This window comes from Argiope bruennichi, chromosome 7 (assembly GCF_947563725.1).
Source record: "Argiope bruennichi chromosome 7, qqArgBrue1.1, whole genome shotgun sequence".
Lineage (NCBI taxonomy): Eukaryota > Metazoa > Arthropoda > Arachnida > Araneae > Araneidae > Argiope > Argiope bruennichi.
Window position 1 is genome coordinate 58,687,854 of NC_079157.1, and position 13,875 is coordinate 58,701,728.

At 28.4% G+C, this 13,875-nt stretch overlaps 1 protein-coding gene across 1 annotated transcript in view; it reads left to right on the forward strand.

The window, feature by feature from the left end:
* LOC129974938 (techylectin-5B-like) overlaps positions 1–13,875 on the forward strand; it is a 79,779-nt gene that overhangs the window by 45,468 nt on the left and 20,436 nt on the right. The window contains exon 5 of the mRNA XM_056087742.1: positions 11,286–11,437. Coding sequence (XP_055943717.1) covers positions 11,286–11,437 — 152 coding nt within the window. The remainder of the gene's footprint in view (positions 1–11,285; positions 11,438–13,875) is intronic.

Genomic DNA, 13,875 nt, shown 5'->3' on the forward strand with positions numbered 1-13,875 from the left:
AAAGTCTAATTTTATAAAAATAAATTAAAAAGAACAAATAAACGTGAAAATTGCAGCAAAATTAATATTTTCTTTTTAATTTATTAAGAAAAACTGCCAGCGTACGAGAGTGTGGAAAGGGTAAGTTGTTGGCATAGTGGCTAAAGAATTGCAACATTTTCGAAACCTTGAATATTTAAAATTTATGTTTGATTTTATTTCATCTTACTTCATATCTGATGTTCTTGTTTTATAAGATTCACTTTTCATTAATATAGTGGATCAGAACAAATGCAGGGTCCGTAAGAAAATATTGAGATCATGAAGAAGAGAGCAGCAGATCAACTATTTCAAAATCATTTGCTATTAAATAATTAGAAAAATCTCATTGATATAAAATTTAGAAGATAGCTGTGTTAAGTTAATTTTATCTTAACTTTCCTTCATTTAGCTATTTTAGTTTCGTAATCTTGAAATTTGAAAAAAAAAAATTGGGCTTAATAATTTTGTAAGTGTTATAGATTCTCGACTATCGGACCCGAATTGATTGTTAGGTATAGTCAAAAGATATTTTTCCCGTTCTGAAATGAGGAATTATTTATTTTAGTCAAGTATTGCAAGCAGAATGTTATATTCTTCAAACGTATCGCTACTTTAGTAGTATTACAATATTGTGCAATATTTTGGACATATTCAGCAATGTTACTGTGAATACCGAGAAATAGCAAATATCAGTAATATTGTATAATAAATAGCAATTAATATCAATTTTTACTTAATAATTCATGTAAATTTTATTCCAGAAAATTAATTGGAACAAATTTTTATTAATCGCTTAAAACACTATTGGAAATGTTACATTGAATGACCTTGAACAATAAATTGAAAACTATATTGTAAGCTCTAAGTTGATCAACCAGATGATTTTACAATATATTATGTATTTATTAATATGGTATAATCCTTTACTATTCATTTTTATATTATATTTTACCGGAAGGGAGCAGACAATATTTTTTTGATATCTTGATTATGATTTTAAAAAAAAACAGTTTTTAATAAAATTTCTAAATTTTTAATAGATTTTCATTAATAAAACTAATCAATTATTTTTTATAAATAAATAAATTTGAATTTTAAAAATTTTGCTTTAATTTTTTTTATCCAATAATAAGTGCGCTTACCTACCTTTTTTGCATTAGAATAATCAATCATTCATCAATGAGTAGCAAAATAACTTTAAAAAAATCTTCTACAATTTTTTTTTCTATTTCATCTATTTAGCCGATATTCTATACTAATTATATATATATATATATATATATATATATATATATATATAATGTATACTTTGATGCTGTAAAGTGTGCGTGATATTGTATTTTTTATAAATGCTTTTTTGAAAAGTGTTAATATAACTTTTATTATTAGATATATATTTATTTATTTGCTTTTTCGTATTCGAAGAAAGCACCAAGTAAAACAAATATTATAATCGCAAAAAAAAGTTGTTTTTGAAATTTTGATGAATCTCCACTTAAATAATTTTTTTAAATTATATCTATGTCTGAACACGATTATGGAAAAATGCTTTGAACTAGATAGTCGAAATTTGATATGTAGTCTTTAATTCTGTTAACTTCCAGACCGGCTCGTATAGCCCATCATGCCAACTATCAAACGACGACCGAAAATTGTTCATCCCCCCCCCCCTATTTTTCAAGAAGATCGGTACTGTTGGGGAACAATCTTATCTTTTTAGCAATGGTTTTTTCCCCTGTAATTCTTGATTAATATCTCCAATGAGACAATTTTTGGGGGAAAATGTCCAACTTATATTAAGTTTTCTGCTTGCTAATTGATAAATATTTTTGTTAAAATGCCTGTATGTCGAAAAAAATCAAAAAAATTATTAATTTTAAAAGAATGGCGAATTAAATTCAAATTTTGGTGACGAAGATGTTGGATTCGATACATCAAATTCTCTATAAGTTGTAAATCCCCTACTTTGTTTGATTCCATATTAATCTCAAACCAAATGTTGGAAAACATATAAAAGAAAATAAATAAGGATTTTTTTAAAAACAACCTTTGGAATAATATAAAGTATTTTGAAATTTTCTATTTTTGTTCTACCAACACCTGAAATATCTTAATAATGAATTCAAAGATTCAAATATTCTTCTTTAAAAAGTCATTGATCAATATAAAATGCCATGATTTTTTTTTCTTTTGGTAAAATATGTTTGTAATAATTAAAAATATTTTTCAAAGTTCAGTTTTTTTCCCAGTATCTGAAGCAGTTTTAAATATAAACGCAATTATTTAAATACTCATTCTTTAAAAATTTTTTAAAGATTATGTGAAACTTCTAATCGCATTTAAAAAACTTAATTCTTTAAGAAATGTTATTAAAATTTCCCGTTGATTAAATGACTCAGGGTTAGATTGTTGTATTAACTAAAATTCCACATTTTTCTTTTCTTCGTGTCATTTACATTTTATGCTTATTAAAAAATGTGTGTACCCAAAAAGGCATTCAAGAGGAAGGGATTTTGATTTGGATCCTTTCAGTAACGTATCTACAATATTTGTAAACAATAAATGTCACCTTGTAAGAAATTTTTTGTTGAAGTAGACATTTTTTGTCCTAGTTGCTTTTTATTGTGCTTTATCATTTTAAATTCTAAAATATTTAGTGAATTTTGTCATGCTTATTGTTGTAACAATTTTATTTTTTATGCACCTACTTACAGTGGCTCAAAAAATTGAGAGTACACATTACTTTTATTTGATAAATCCGACTTTCAATATAAATAGCACATTACCGGGAAGAGCAAATGTGTTTTTATTTTTACCTATATCAAATGATTTAATTTAGAGGAAAAATCAACGTAAAATTTCTAAATTGAATAATTTCAGAAGCATTTTAAATAACCATACTCAGATTTTGGCCTCAAAACATTGAGAGTACACCAATGAAATTTTTGCAATATCTCGCATAGAAACAAAGTGTCACTGTTCAGTTGCATGTCTTTTGGCTCCTATAATGGCCTCTAAACGTCATGGTACCGATTCGACCAATTTTTGGCTGTATTTGAAGATAGTTTATCCCATTCTTCTTCCACACATGTTTTAAATAGGTTTTGTTTTTAATTTTGTGTTTTCAAACCACTTTTTAGAGTATGACCCACGAATATTTTATGGCATTGATATCGGGGTACTGTGTGTAACTGCTGTTTACAATGAAAAAGACATCACATTTTGCTGTTTACAATGAAAGACATCACATTTTGAGCATTCTGTTTAGGGTCGTTGTCATACTGGAAAATGAAATTTCCATCTAAACCCAAATTTTTAGCACTTTCCTTTACACTGGTGCGAAGTATATCCAAGTAAACCATATGGTTTATAATACCATCTATAAGAATCAAATTTCCGATTTGGGATATAGTCATGCAACGTGAAATCACGATTTAGTTACCAACATGTTTACCTGTAGGACGTACATTTTTTGGATCCAAAGCAGTATTAGGCTTTCTCCATACAGTACGATGGCTGTCACTGCCAGAAATGTCGAGTTTCCTTTCATTATTAAATACAACTTTCTTTCAAAAATTATTGGTCTTTAATTGAGGAGTTTTTGCAAACTGCAAATACTTTTTCTGAATTTGCAAGCTGATGAACGGTTTCTCTCTGACAATGCGACTTTTATAACCAGCTTGTCTAATTGCATTTCGCACAGTTTCAGCACTTACATTTTTGCCTATGATTTGGGAAGTTTCTGCAGTAAATTGGAAGAACCATATAGTTGCAGAAATCTAAAGGAAAGTGTTAAAAATTTGGGTTTAGATAGAAATTCCATTTTCTAACGGGACAACGATCCCAAACAGAATGCACGTAACCTCAAAATATGGTGTCTTTTTTATTGTAAACAGGTGACCGCCTGTTACAATGTACCACCTGTAGGTGTGACCACCACAATACCCCGACATTAATGCCATTGAATATTCGTGGGCCTACTCGAAAAGGTGGTTCAAAAACACAAAATTAGAAACAAAATCCATTTAAAATAAATGTTGCAAGAAAAATTGGATTAAATATCTTCAGATACAGCCAAAAATTGGTCGAATCGGTACCATGACGTTTAGAGGCCATTATAGGAGCCAAAAGACATGCAACTGAACAGTGACACTTTGTTTCTATGCGAGATATTTCAAAAATTTCATTGGTGTACTCCCAATTTTTTGAGACAAAAATCTGCATATGTTCATTTTAAATGCTTCTGAAACTTTTCAGTTTAGAATTTTTTAGTTGATTTTTCTTCATTTTTACTCCAAATTAAACCATTTATTATGGATAAAAATAAAAATATGTTTTCACTTCTCGGTAATGTGTTATTTATATTGCAAGTGGGATTTATCAAGTAAGTGTACTCTCAATTGTTTGAGCCACTGTATATTTTAATAGGTTTTCAGTATTGGAACTTCCTTCTATTTTAGATACTAATAAAATAAACCTGAGCAATTTTCCTGGAAATACATTTCTTTATGTTCAAATAACTTAAAATGCTCTTAAATTTTATTAAATATATAACAGTGAGTTACTTAGATGAGTAATCTCTTGAAATGAAAAAAAGGCTACTCTTAAACTATTACATTTTTATAATATAGCAATGATTTTAAAATGGTGCCTGCATATTTATCAAAATTTAAATTTTCTTTTTATCTAATTTGTCTGTTACTAAACAAACAATAAGTTATAATCATATACAAAAGTGAAAAAAAACTTTTAGAAAACATTTCAATGGAAATATAAATTATTAATGCAATTTATAAACGTGTTCTTAATAATCAGGAATTTTTTTAGATATTAAAAATATTACAATACAAGACCCTCTCCCCCCAACAGTATTCAAATGAATATTTGTAAACGATTAAGGGAGGGGGATTTTTATTTTACTTCATTTCTGTTTTCAGCCGTTTTGAATTTTTAAAAAGCTTGTCGAAGAGCTCAAAGAACAGCGGGTTTCAGAGGATTAATCCAAATCTGTAGATTTATATCCAAATTTTAACGAATTGCATTTATAGGAAGTCTGTCAATCAGTCCGAGTGCACAACGGAGAGTTTTAGAAAAATCGAAGTTTGAATTTTGAATCATATATGACCAAATCAAAGATGCTACGAACGTATTGATGACAACCATATCAAACAGCGATTGAGCTGCTGAAAAGAGTTTTTTTTAAAGAATAATTAACATATGTAGCACATAAAAAGTAATTAATATTTTAAAATTTAATAATGAAATTAATAAAAATAATACATAATTTAGAATGACATTTGCCTGAATACAAAATATTACATCATCATTTAACAGAGGGATGAGAAAAAAATGGGATTCCAAACGAACGAGTGATGAGAAAAATTAATAAGACATATAAAAATATAAATTTATTAGAATATGATTAATAATAATAATGAAATTGATAAGATGATTTATATATCTGTAAATAAATAATTTTGGAGGAGAAATTCATTCACCAACCTTCAATGATGAAACAAAACCTCTGCTAAAACAGATAAAAATGAATACGTTTAGCATTAATCGGATCGCATTGTGCGTAGTAGATTTAATCGTTTGGATTTGGAATCTTCCAAACGATTAAATATTCTACGCACAATTTCCACTTTCGAAATATGTTGCTATAAAAGCTTTGCATTTGTTTCTTGTAGCGGATGTTATGAGCGAGGATAGAACCTGGGATCTTGTGGTTTGCAGCCGAGTAACATGACCACAATACAAAAGCAATTGCTTCTGCAGAGTAACTGTTGACTGACTTATAAGCTTTAACCACATTCTACATCTCGACAGGTGAAATATAAACGTAGGAAATAATGTAATTATCATGAAATTCGTTTTAGAAAATTTAATGAAATCCTTGAGCTTTCCCCTCATCTCCCTCATTTAAAAAAAATGTGTTTGTCATACTGTGAATCCAATAATTCAAAAACTAAAAGAGTGTCATGAATGAAATTTATTAGGTACATTAAAACTGCAGATTTGTATCAATCCCCGTAGACTGGAAATCTGTTTCAGTTAAAGTGAATTGAAAATAGCAAATAAATAGTATGTGGATAAAATTTAGCATGTCGTTTTATCAATAGAACTGAAGTTCTGTATTAGAGTGTTGATGAAATCCATCAAAAGAATTGATCGGTTGTTCTGTAATGTTTCTGAACTGCTGAAATAGCTCGTGTGGTGCCTAAATAGGACTGGTTTTATAACTTTGTGGACGCTATAGAAATTAAGCAGGGTTCTAGCAATAAATTAAAATGATCAGTTGGAGCCTGAAGTATTGAGTAATTGCTGCAATTTAATAGTTTATTGATATTTTTGTGAGGAGTTATACGTTTAATTAATGGAATTTAAATTTAGGAAATTTTGAATCTCAATATCCAAAGGCCTTGATAAACTATTTTTTCTAACATTTTTCGTTTTTTAGGGTTTGTTTTAATGCCTTAAAAACATAATGTTTGATTTTTTTTTTGAAACATCAAAGTTTTATTAGTAAATTGCGTTAAAAAAAAACCTAATAACTTATATGTGCTTTTTTATGACGTATTTGGAAAATAAGCAGACTCTTAAAAACACTGACTTGAAACTATTTAACTTAAAAGAAAATTTTAAAATTTCCAGTTAAAATTTCCTATAAATCAGAATAATTTGTCAATCTTTTGAGTTCCAACAGTACTTTCTAAATGAATTTTGGTTCAAGGCGTTAAATGATTTTAAGAAAATAAGGAATTGGAACTTTATTTCAATTATTATTTTTCCTTTATAATGCATTATGATGCATTAGCAACAAAAATATTTTTTGTAAAGTTATCATCAAAATTATTATGCAAGGCATGCAAAGAGATGCATAAAATACATAATTCATAAGATTCGTCAAAGGTATCATTCAATTTGAATTGATTAAAAATCAATATTTTACAGAAATAAATTATACATGTTTGTTAGTATATTTTTGCTAATATTTCTATAATAGTGCATGAAAAATTGTAAAAATGAATTAAAAGATTGAAAAGAATGAAAGCTTATTCACCGAAATACGATATTTTTTTTTTATTATTTTGACAAACATTTCACTTCTTATTTGAAAAGAAAAAAGAAAACTGAAAGACAGATATTAAAATATTATCGTCTGCTTTTTCATGAAATTATCATCTGTAAATTCACGAAGATGCTTCTAACAACAGTTACGTCATTTTCACAACTACTTTATATAAATAATCGTTTGTTACGCAAAATTAATTTATTGTATTTTTTGTTAATAAAAATTACATAAAAAAATTTTAAAGCAATACATTTCGTTTGGTATTTGACGCCACTAGACGAAACGAGGAAGCCAAATTTGCTGATGCAATCGAGAAAGCTGCTTAGTTGTTTTGTCTATCTATTCAAATGTCAAATACACGATATTCGAGAGATGAGCCAGATAATAACGGATCATAGCTAGCTGTGAAGTCCATAGCGAAAAAAGAAAAAATGTCCTGAGAACTGTTTATTCAAGCGTATGGTTTCTGAAACATAGAAAGTAAAAGCAAGAACGTTGAAATTACGTTTTTAGTATATCTATTTCAGTGTATCTGATTTTATGTTTTTTTTTTCTGTTATTAACAAATGGAAAAAATGCTGGCTCAAAACAAACAAACAAAAAAAATTTCAGTATAATTTACGAATATAGTTCTCATGAAAAAGCTAAAAATTCTCTGAAAAAAGTGCCGTTTCGAAAATGTTAAATGGTATTATGACTGGCTTATTGTTTCAAAGAACACGAAAAAAACAAAACAAAAACGATTAATTTTTTGCCGTTTCATTCTTAATACGTTGCCATGGCGATCATGTGATTGAATTCATATATATATATTTTTTGTCTCGTTTTCGAAGTTTTGACATCCATAAAGCAGCTGCAGCTTTTAAAAAGTACAGGCAAATAATATCTCACTTTCCAATCAATCATTGCTAGTGTATTTTGCATTTCCTTCCTTTCATTTTTTTATGTCTTGTTTTCTAATTTTTGACATCTACGATATCTATAAAGCAAGTGTAATGTTAAAAAATTGTGGCAGACGCCAAAAGCTTAATTTCCATTAATTTAATACGGAACAGAGAAAGAGGGAAAAAAAAAAAAGAACCCAGCTTAAATCAATTCATGCAGATTAGTTTTAACCCATTCAAACAAGTTTTTTTTTTTCAAATTTTTCTTATTTATTTATTTATTTTTCCTTCTCAGAATTTTTATGACTTCCTCTGATTACTGTAGGAAGTGATACAAAAAAAAAAAAAAAAAAAAAAAAAGTGAAATTCACGTTTTCAACGACAGCTTTTTTTCCCTCTCTTCTGCTTGAAGTAGGGTGGTTCTCCCTCGTCGGGCCTCTTTCTATTCCCCGAGGCACAGTTATGTGCTTCTAAGACAAAGGAAAAGGGTCGCCTCGTAACCATGACCTAATTTATTGGGAGAAAGTGTTATAGAAAATGTAAGGCTTCCTGTCTGTTTTCTTTTTGGGTTAAGAAAAGGAATCTTCTGCTGACATATAATTTTTTTTTTTAATATTTTACGACAATAAATACTATAAATCATTAATTGCAAAACTGCCTGGAGGTAAAATACAGGTTTCTATGAAAAGTGCAAATAGTTTTATTTGGGAGAAACAATAAATTTTCTGTTATTTTACACTCATCTTTATTTTTTTCCCCATCTGTATTTTTTAAAATATTTATTTTATCCTTTCTTTTTTTTTCTTCTGATGTATATTCATTTATAAGGAAAGTTTTTTTTTCTCCAATAAATTTTTATAAGGCAAGCTCTTATCTTTTCTTCTTCTTTAACCATGTATATTTTTTAAAAAAGGAAACTTATAAATTGGTTTCTAATCCGCGGGAATGCTCTACCCGGGGCTTTTTAGTATATTTAAGTAATGTAACGGATTTTGTATTGAATTTGTTTAGACAGCTAAATAAATCAAATTCGCATTTTATAGTTTTTTTTTTTTTCGCTGGTCAATTGGATGCTAAATTCGATGCAGATGTACAATTCTGTTGTCAAGACCAAATGCCAATTTTCAATTAGCCAGCCTATTTTTTTTTTTTTTTTGAGTTATAATGTTTGAATACACACATACATAAAATTCCAGGCCTTCATACAAGCATACAAATAAAGAATCTATTAATAAAACTCCAATAAAAAGATTCTCCATTTGTCCTCTTGTTCGGCACAGATGTGAACATTATAAAACTCCGTTGTTAAAAAATATTCTAATTTTAAATTTCAATATATTTTCAAATACAATTTAATAATTCATTTCATTTTACTTTTATTTTAACAATTCTGTGAATATATATAGGTTTTTATGTTTTTTAAGAATGTATTTAGGAAAAAAAAATGGCTAAAATAATAAATGCTGTGAAAAATTATTTGACAGTTATTTCCTTACTTTAATATAATTTTTAATTATTATAATAGATTGATTATAAGGAAATAATATATTTCAGAGAAAAATGATACTGGAAAGTTTTTTTCCTACTGAACAAATGGAATATAACCTAACCAGTTATATGCAGAGTTAATGTTATAATATATAAAGTAATTAATAAAACTTTGATTAATATTTAACAATTTTATATAAACAGATATTGTAGTTTGCTATTTTACGGTTCATAGGATTTGAACATTTTGTAATGTTACCTATAATCGATTTGTTTATAACTTTTTTCAGCCTAACGTTCTATGGCAGCTGTCTGGTCGGAAATCCGCTACGCAGATGTACAATTTTTGATGCAACAATCCGTACAAAAAAAAATTCTTTCTTTTTATTGCTTTTTTTATTATAGCTTTGATATGTATACCTTAACATATATACTCACTCATAGTAAACCTTTAGATGGATTTGGTGTCAGTTTTACAATTCCAATTTCAAATCCGTGTATCAGATTTCATACATGTAACTGTTTGTGTTTTTGAATTATTCTGTTTATATACGCGAGGAGACAGACTTCACTGTGACATATTCTGTTGATATCAATCCACAAATTGTTTCAAAGATCACTTATATAATTTCACTAATCTAGCTCTTTCTGTTTCTGAGTTATCAGACAGATAGACAGACATAATTCTAATAATGTTACTTTATATTTCTTTATATTATATTGTTTTATATAAATTCTATAATTTTATATTGTATTTTTAAATATGAACGTAGTGTAGTTAAAATATCTGCTAACATGTATTTAACAAAAGTATATTATAAAGTGGCAAGCAAAAAAATTATTTAATTTTGAGAAAATTTTAAAATGGCTTAATTTACATTTTTCTTATATATAAGAAAAGGAAGAAAGAAAAAAAATTGTCATAATAATAATAAAAAAATTACTCGTTTTACAAGACTAATGATAAAAATATTATTAGCTGATTGCCAATTAATTCGTATAAATTAATTCAATTAATTCGTATTAGGATTGCAATGTGTCTTTACATTGAGTTATTAAACACATTATTTATAAATTAAAATTAATTAATTCCATATTTATAATGTACTGGAATATTAATTATTCATTTAATTGATTGCATTATATTTCACTACGCAAATCCTGTAAGATAATAATTTTGTTTGTTATATTTGTTTATTGATTTATTGCTAGCCTGGAGTTAAATTTGTTTTTCCTTATAATTTATCATAGTAAGGAATTACTTTTATTTTAAAATAAAAAAATTATTAATAAATGATTATTTTTAATTTTTCACAAATTTTATTGTCTTAATTATTTTTACCATGATACACATATTAAAAAATAAATAAAAATGCATCTTTTCACAAAGGTGGCTAAAATTTTAAATTAATAAACATGTTATTGATTTGTTTTCATTAAAATTGATAAATGGGATCTCTTAATGCACATTGCCTAGAACCGTAATAAATATAAATCCGCCTTTGGACAGACTCTCTTTTTTCTACCTTTGCTAGCTATAGACCTAATTAAAAGTCATCCACATATTGTATGCCATCTTTTTCTCAGAAAGCAATCTTAAAAACGCTAAGCTCCAAATCAACTACACGTTTGCTATCTGATTCCACGTTTCCATCCGCAGCTTTGGAAAAGGAGAATTAAATTGATTACTTGCTTCCACTCTGTAACTTTTTGATCTTTGATATCGTTGTAATTGATATTTTATATACCATTATCTATTATAGATTTTTTTCGATTGATACAGTTATACTGATTTTTTTCATCACGTTTCCTTTTAGAAGTTTCCCCTGACACAAGGCTTCCCAGAGATTGTTTCGAAGTGCAGAAAAACCTGAAAAATGAGACTGGGGTGTATCGAATACAGCCAGATTACGCTAGGAGACCTATCTTCGTCTTCTGCGACATGGAAACAGACGGAGGCGGATGGACAGTAATTAACTAAAGCTTTATTCATTTTTTTTTAACTCGGAGTAAATTTCATGATCTGTTTTTTTTAAATAAAAATAATTTTCTCAAAAGAGATTTCTAATTAAAAATTTTGTCACCAAGCATATTATAATATACATCATATTAAATGTACTTTTTACTATCTCGTGTACGTAGTATAGAGAAATATAGTAATCGTTAAATATTCAAACTCGAGATTTTGATGTATCCCCATGTTCTAGAAAAACACATTTTTGAAAGATGCCTATCTGCCTATCTGTTATAGCCTTAACGTCTTGAGCTAGACGGTTGAAATTTGGCATATGATCTTTACACCAAATTTGAAAATTTCTATCAAATTTTGAGTAAACTCTGTTCAGAGGATTATTCCGGTTATTCGAATATAAATTAATACGATATCTACAAAAAGGAAGGAAACTAGTTGGTTAAAATCAGATACACAGATTTAACATCTATAGTGTAGGAAACTATCAAATTTTGAGACAACACCAACAACGGGTTGACCGTCTGTTGGTCTGTATTTCCAGAAACATATTAACGTGATAATTCAAAAAAGCAATGACTTAAATATATCACATTATGATATATCACAATAAAATATATCACATTGTGAGTATTTGTGTCAAATTTTTGTTTTAATCGATCGAAAAAATGTGTGTAAAGCAGAAATTCGATTTTCAGATACTATTAACGCATGTCAGAGAATAATCGCCAAATGACTCGCCAAGGATGGCACGATAGATTCAATTAAAATGCAAAATTCAAGCCAAAAGTTAATAGTTATAACTATTGTATGCCAATGTCATGCAAGGCGTTCTCAGACATGACAAGTTCATTGGAGTATACGAGAAAGTTTTGAGGAGACCACTCCCGCTGGTTTAGATTTAATAGCTTTCAAATCATTGTTATACAGCCTGAGTAAAAACTTTAAGGCCAGTAAAAATTTTTGAGAAAATGGAAACATATAAACTGAGGAATTAAAATACCATTTGATTGATAATTATTGAGCTTAAATAAAAGTAGAAAAATTAATTTGCAAATATTTTATTATTAGAAAATATTACAGAACACACAGATGAATATTTGAGCCTGAGTAAAAATTTTAAGGACAACATAGAAAATAACATATAAGAAAAAAAATTACAAATTCTTAGAAGGTTGTGTAGGAGCCATTTCTTTGAATTACTTCAAATATTCTTGTTTTCATGGATGAAACGAGTTTTTGACAAAGGGTGGGGTCGGTTTTATACCATTCATCTTCGATCGTAGATTTCAGCTCTGTTGTTGATGTAAAATGTCTCCCATTTGCAGAAACTCTTCTTGCTAAGTCACCCCAAAGGTTCTCGATTGGGTTGCAGTCAGGTGATCTAGCTGACCATTTCACAGTTTCAACATTGTTGACTTGGAACCAATTTTTTGTGCTGTTACTCGAATGGATCGATGCATTGTCTTGTTGATATTTCCAATTTTCTCCAGCAAGACATTCAGCATTTGGCAAAAGATGATTTGTTAGGACAGCGTTTCTCAACCTTTCAGAATTCGTGGCCCAGTTTTCAATCATAATTTTCATTGTGCCCCCCGCTTACAATAAAATGTATAAAACAATAATGTATATTAAGTATTTTGGATTCTGTTTTTAAATTATTTTTAACTAACTGCCAAAACAAGAGTAAAAGCGAGCCAACTTTGTCGAGAAACCATATCTTGCATTTTGGACAAGCGAGCGGTAAACAGATGTAGCGAATGAAATGAGTAAACAGATGTAGAATATGAAAGTAGGAAAATTCGTAAATGAAAGTTAACCTAGACGGGGTGAGCTAAATTTAGAAATTAGGAATACATTTTTTCGAATAATAAAAGAAATAAAATAGAAGCATGACAAAACAAAAGTGAAAAAAATAAGCACTATTTGTGGAAGGGAATCCACACGACCGATGCCGTCTCGAGCATGCGCGGAGCAAATGTTTTCTCATAGGAAGAAGGAAAATGTTCCATAACGCAAGTTTCCATTCCAGCCAGTCTCATTCGAGTCGATCCTTTTATCGCTATCGAATCTATCGTTAATGTGTATGTTATATATGTTTTCGTGTTAATTTCAATTCACCATATTAAATATTCACTGCAGCAGATTTATGCAAACTCATGAATAAATTTTTAAACGGAAGTAAGCAAGCATTAGACGATAGTCAAGCATCAACAAGTACACAGACGAGCGTGGTTCCGAAAATAAAATCAAGGAAATATTCTCAAGAATACTTAAATTTTGGGTTTACCAGTACTGAAGTAAATAAAGAAGAAAGGCCCCTGTGTATCATTTGCTCAAAAATGTTGGCTGCAGACAGCATGAAAACTAATAAACATAAACGACATTTGGAAACGCTTGATAGTGAGTACATCAACAAACCCAGGGAATTCTTCGAA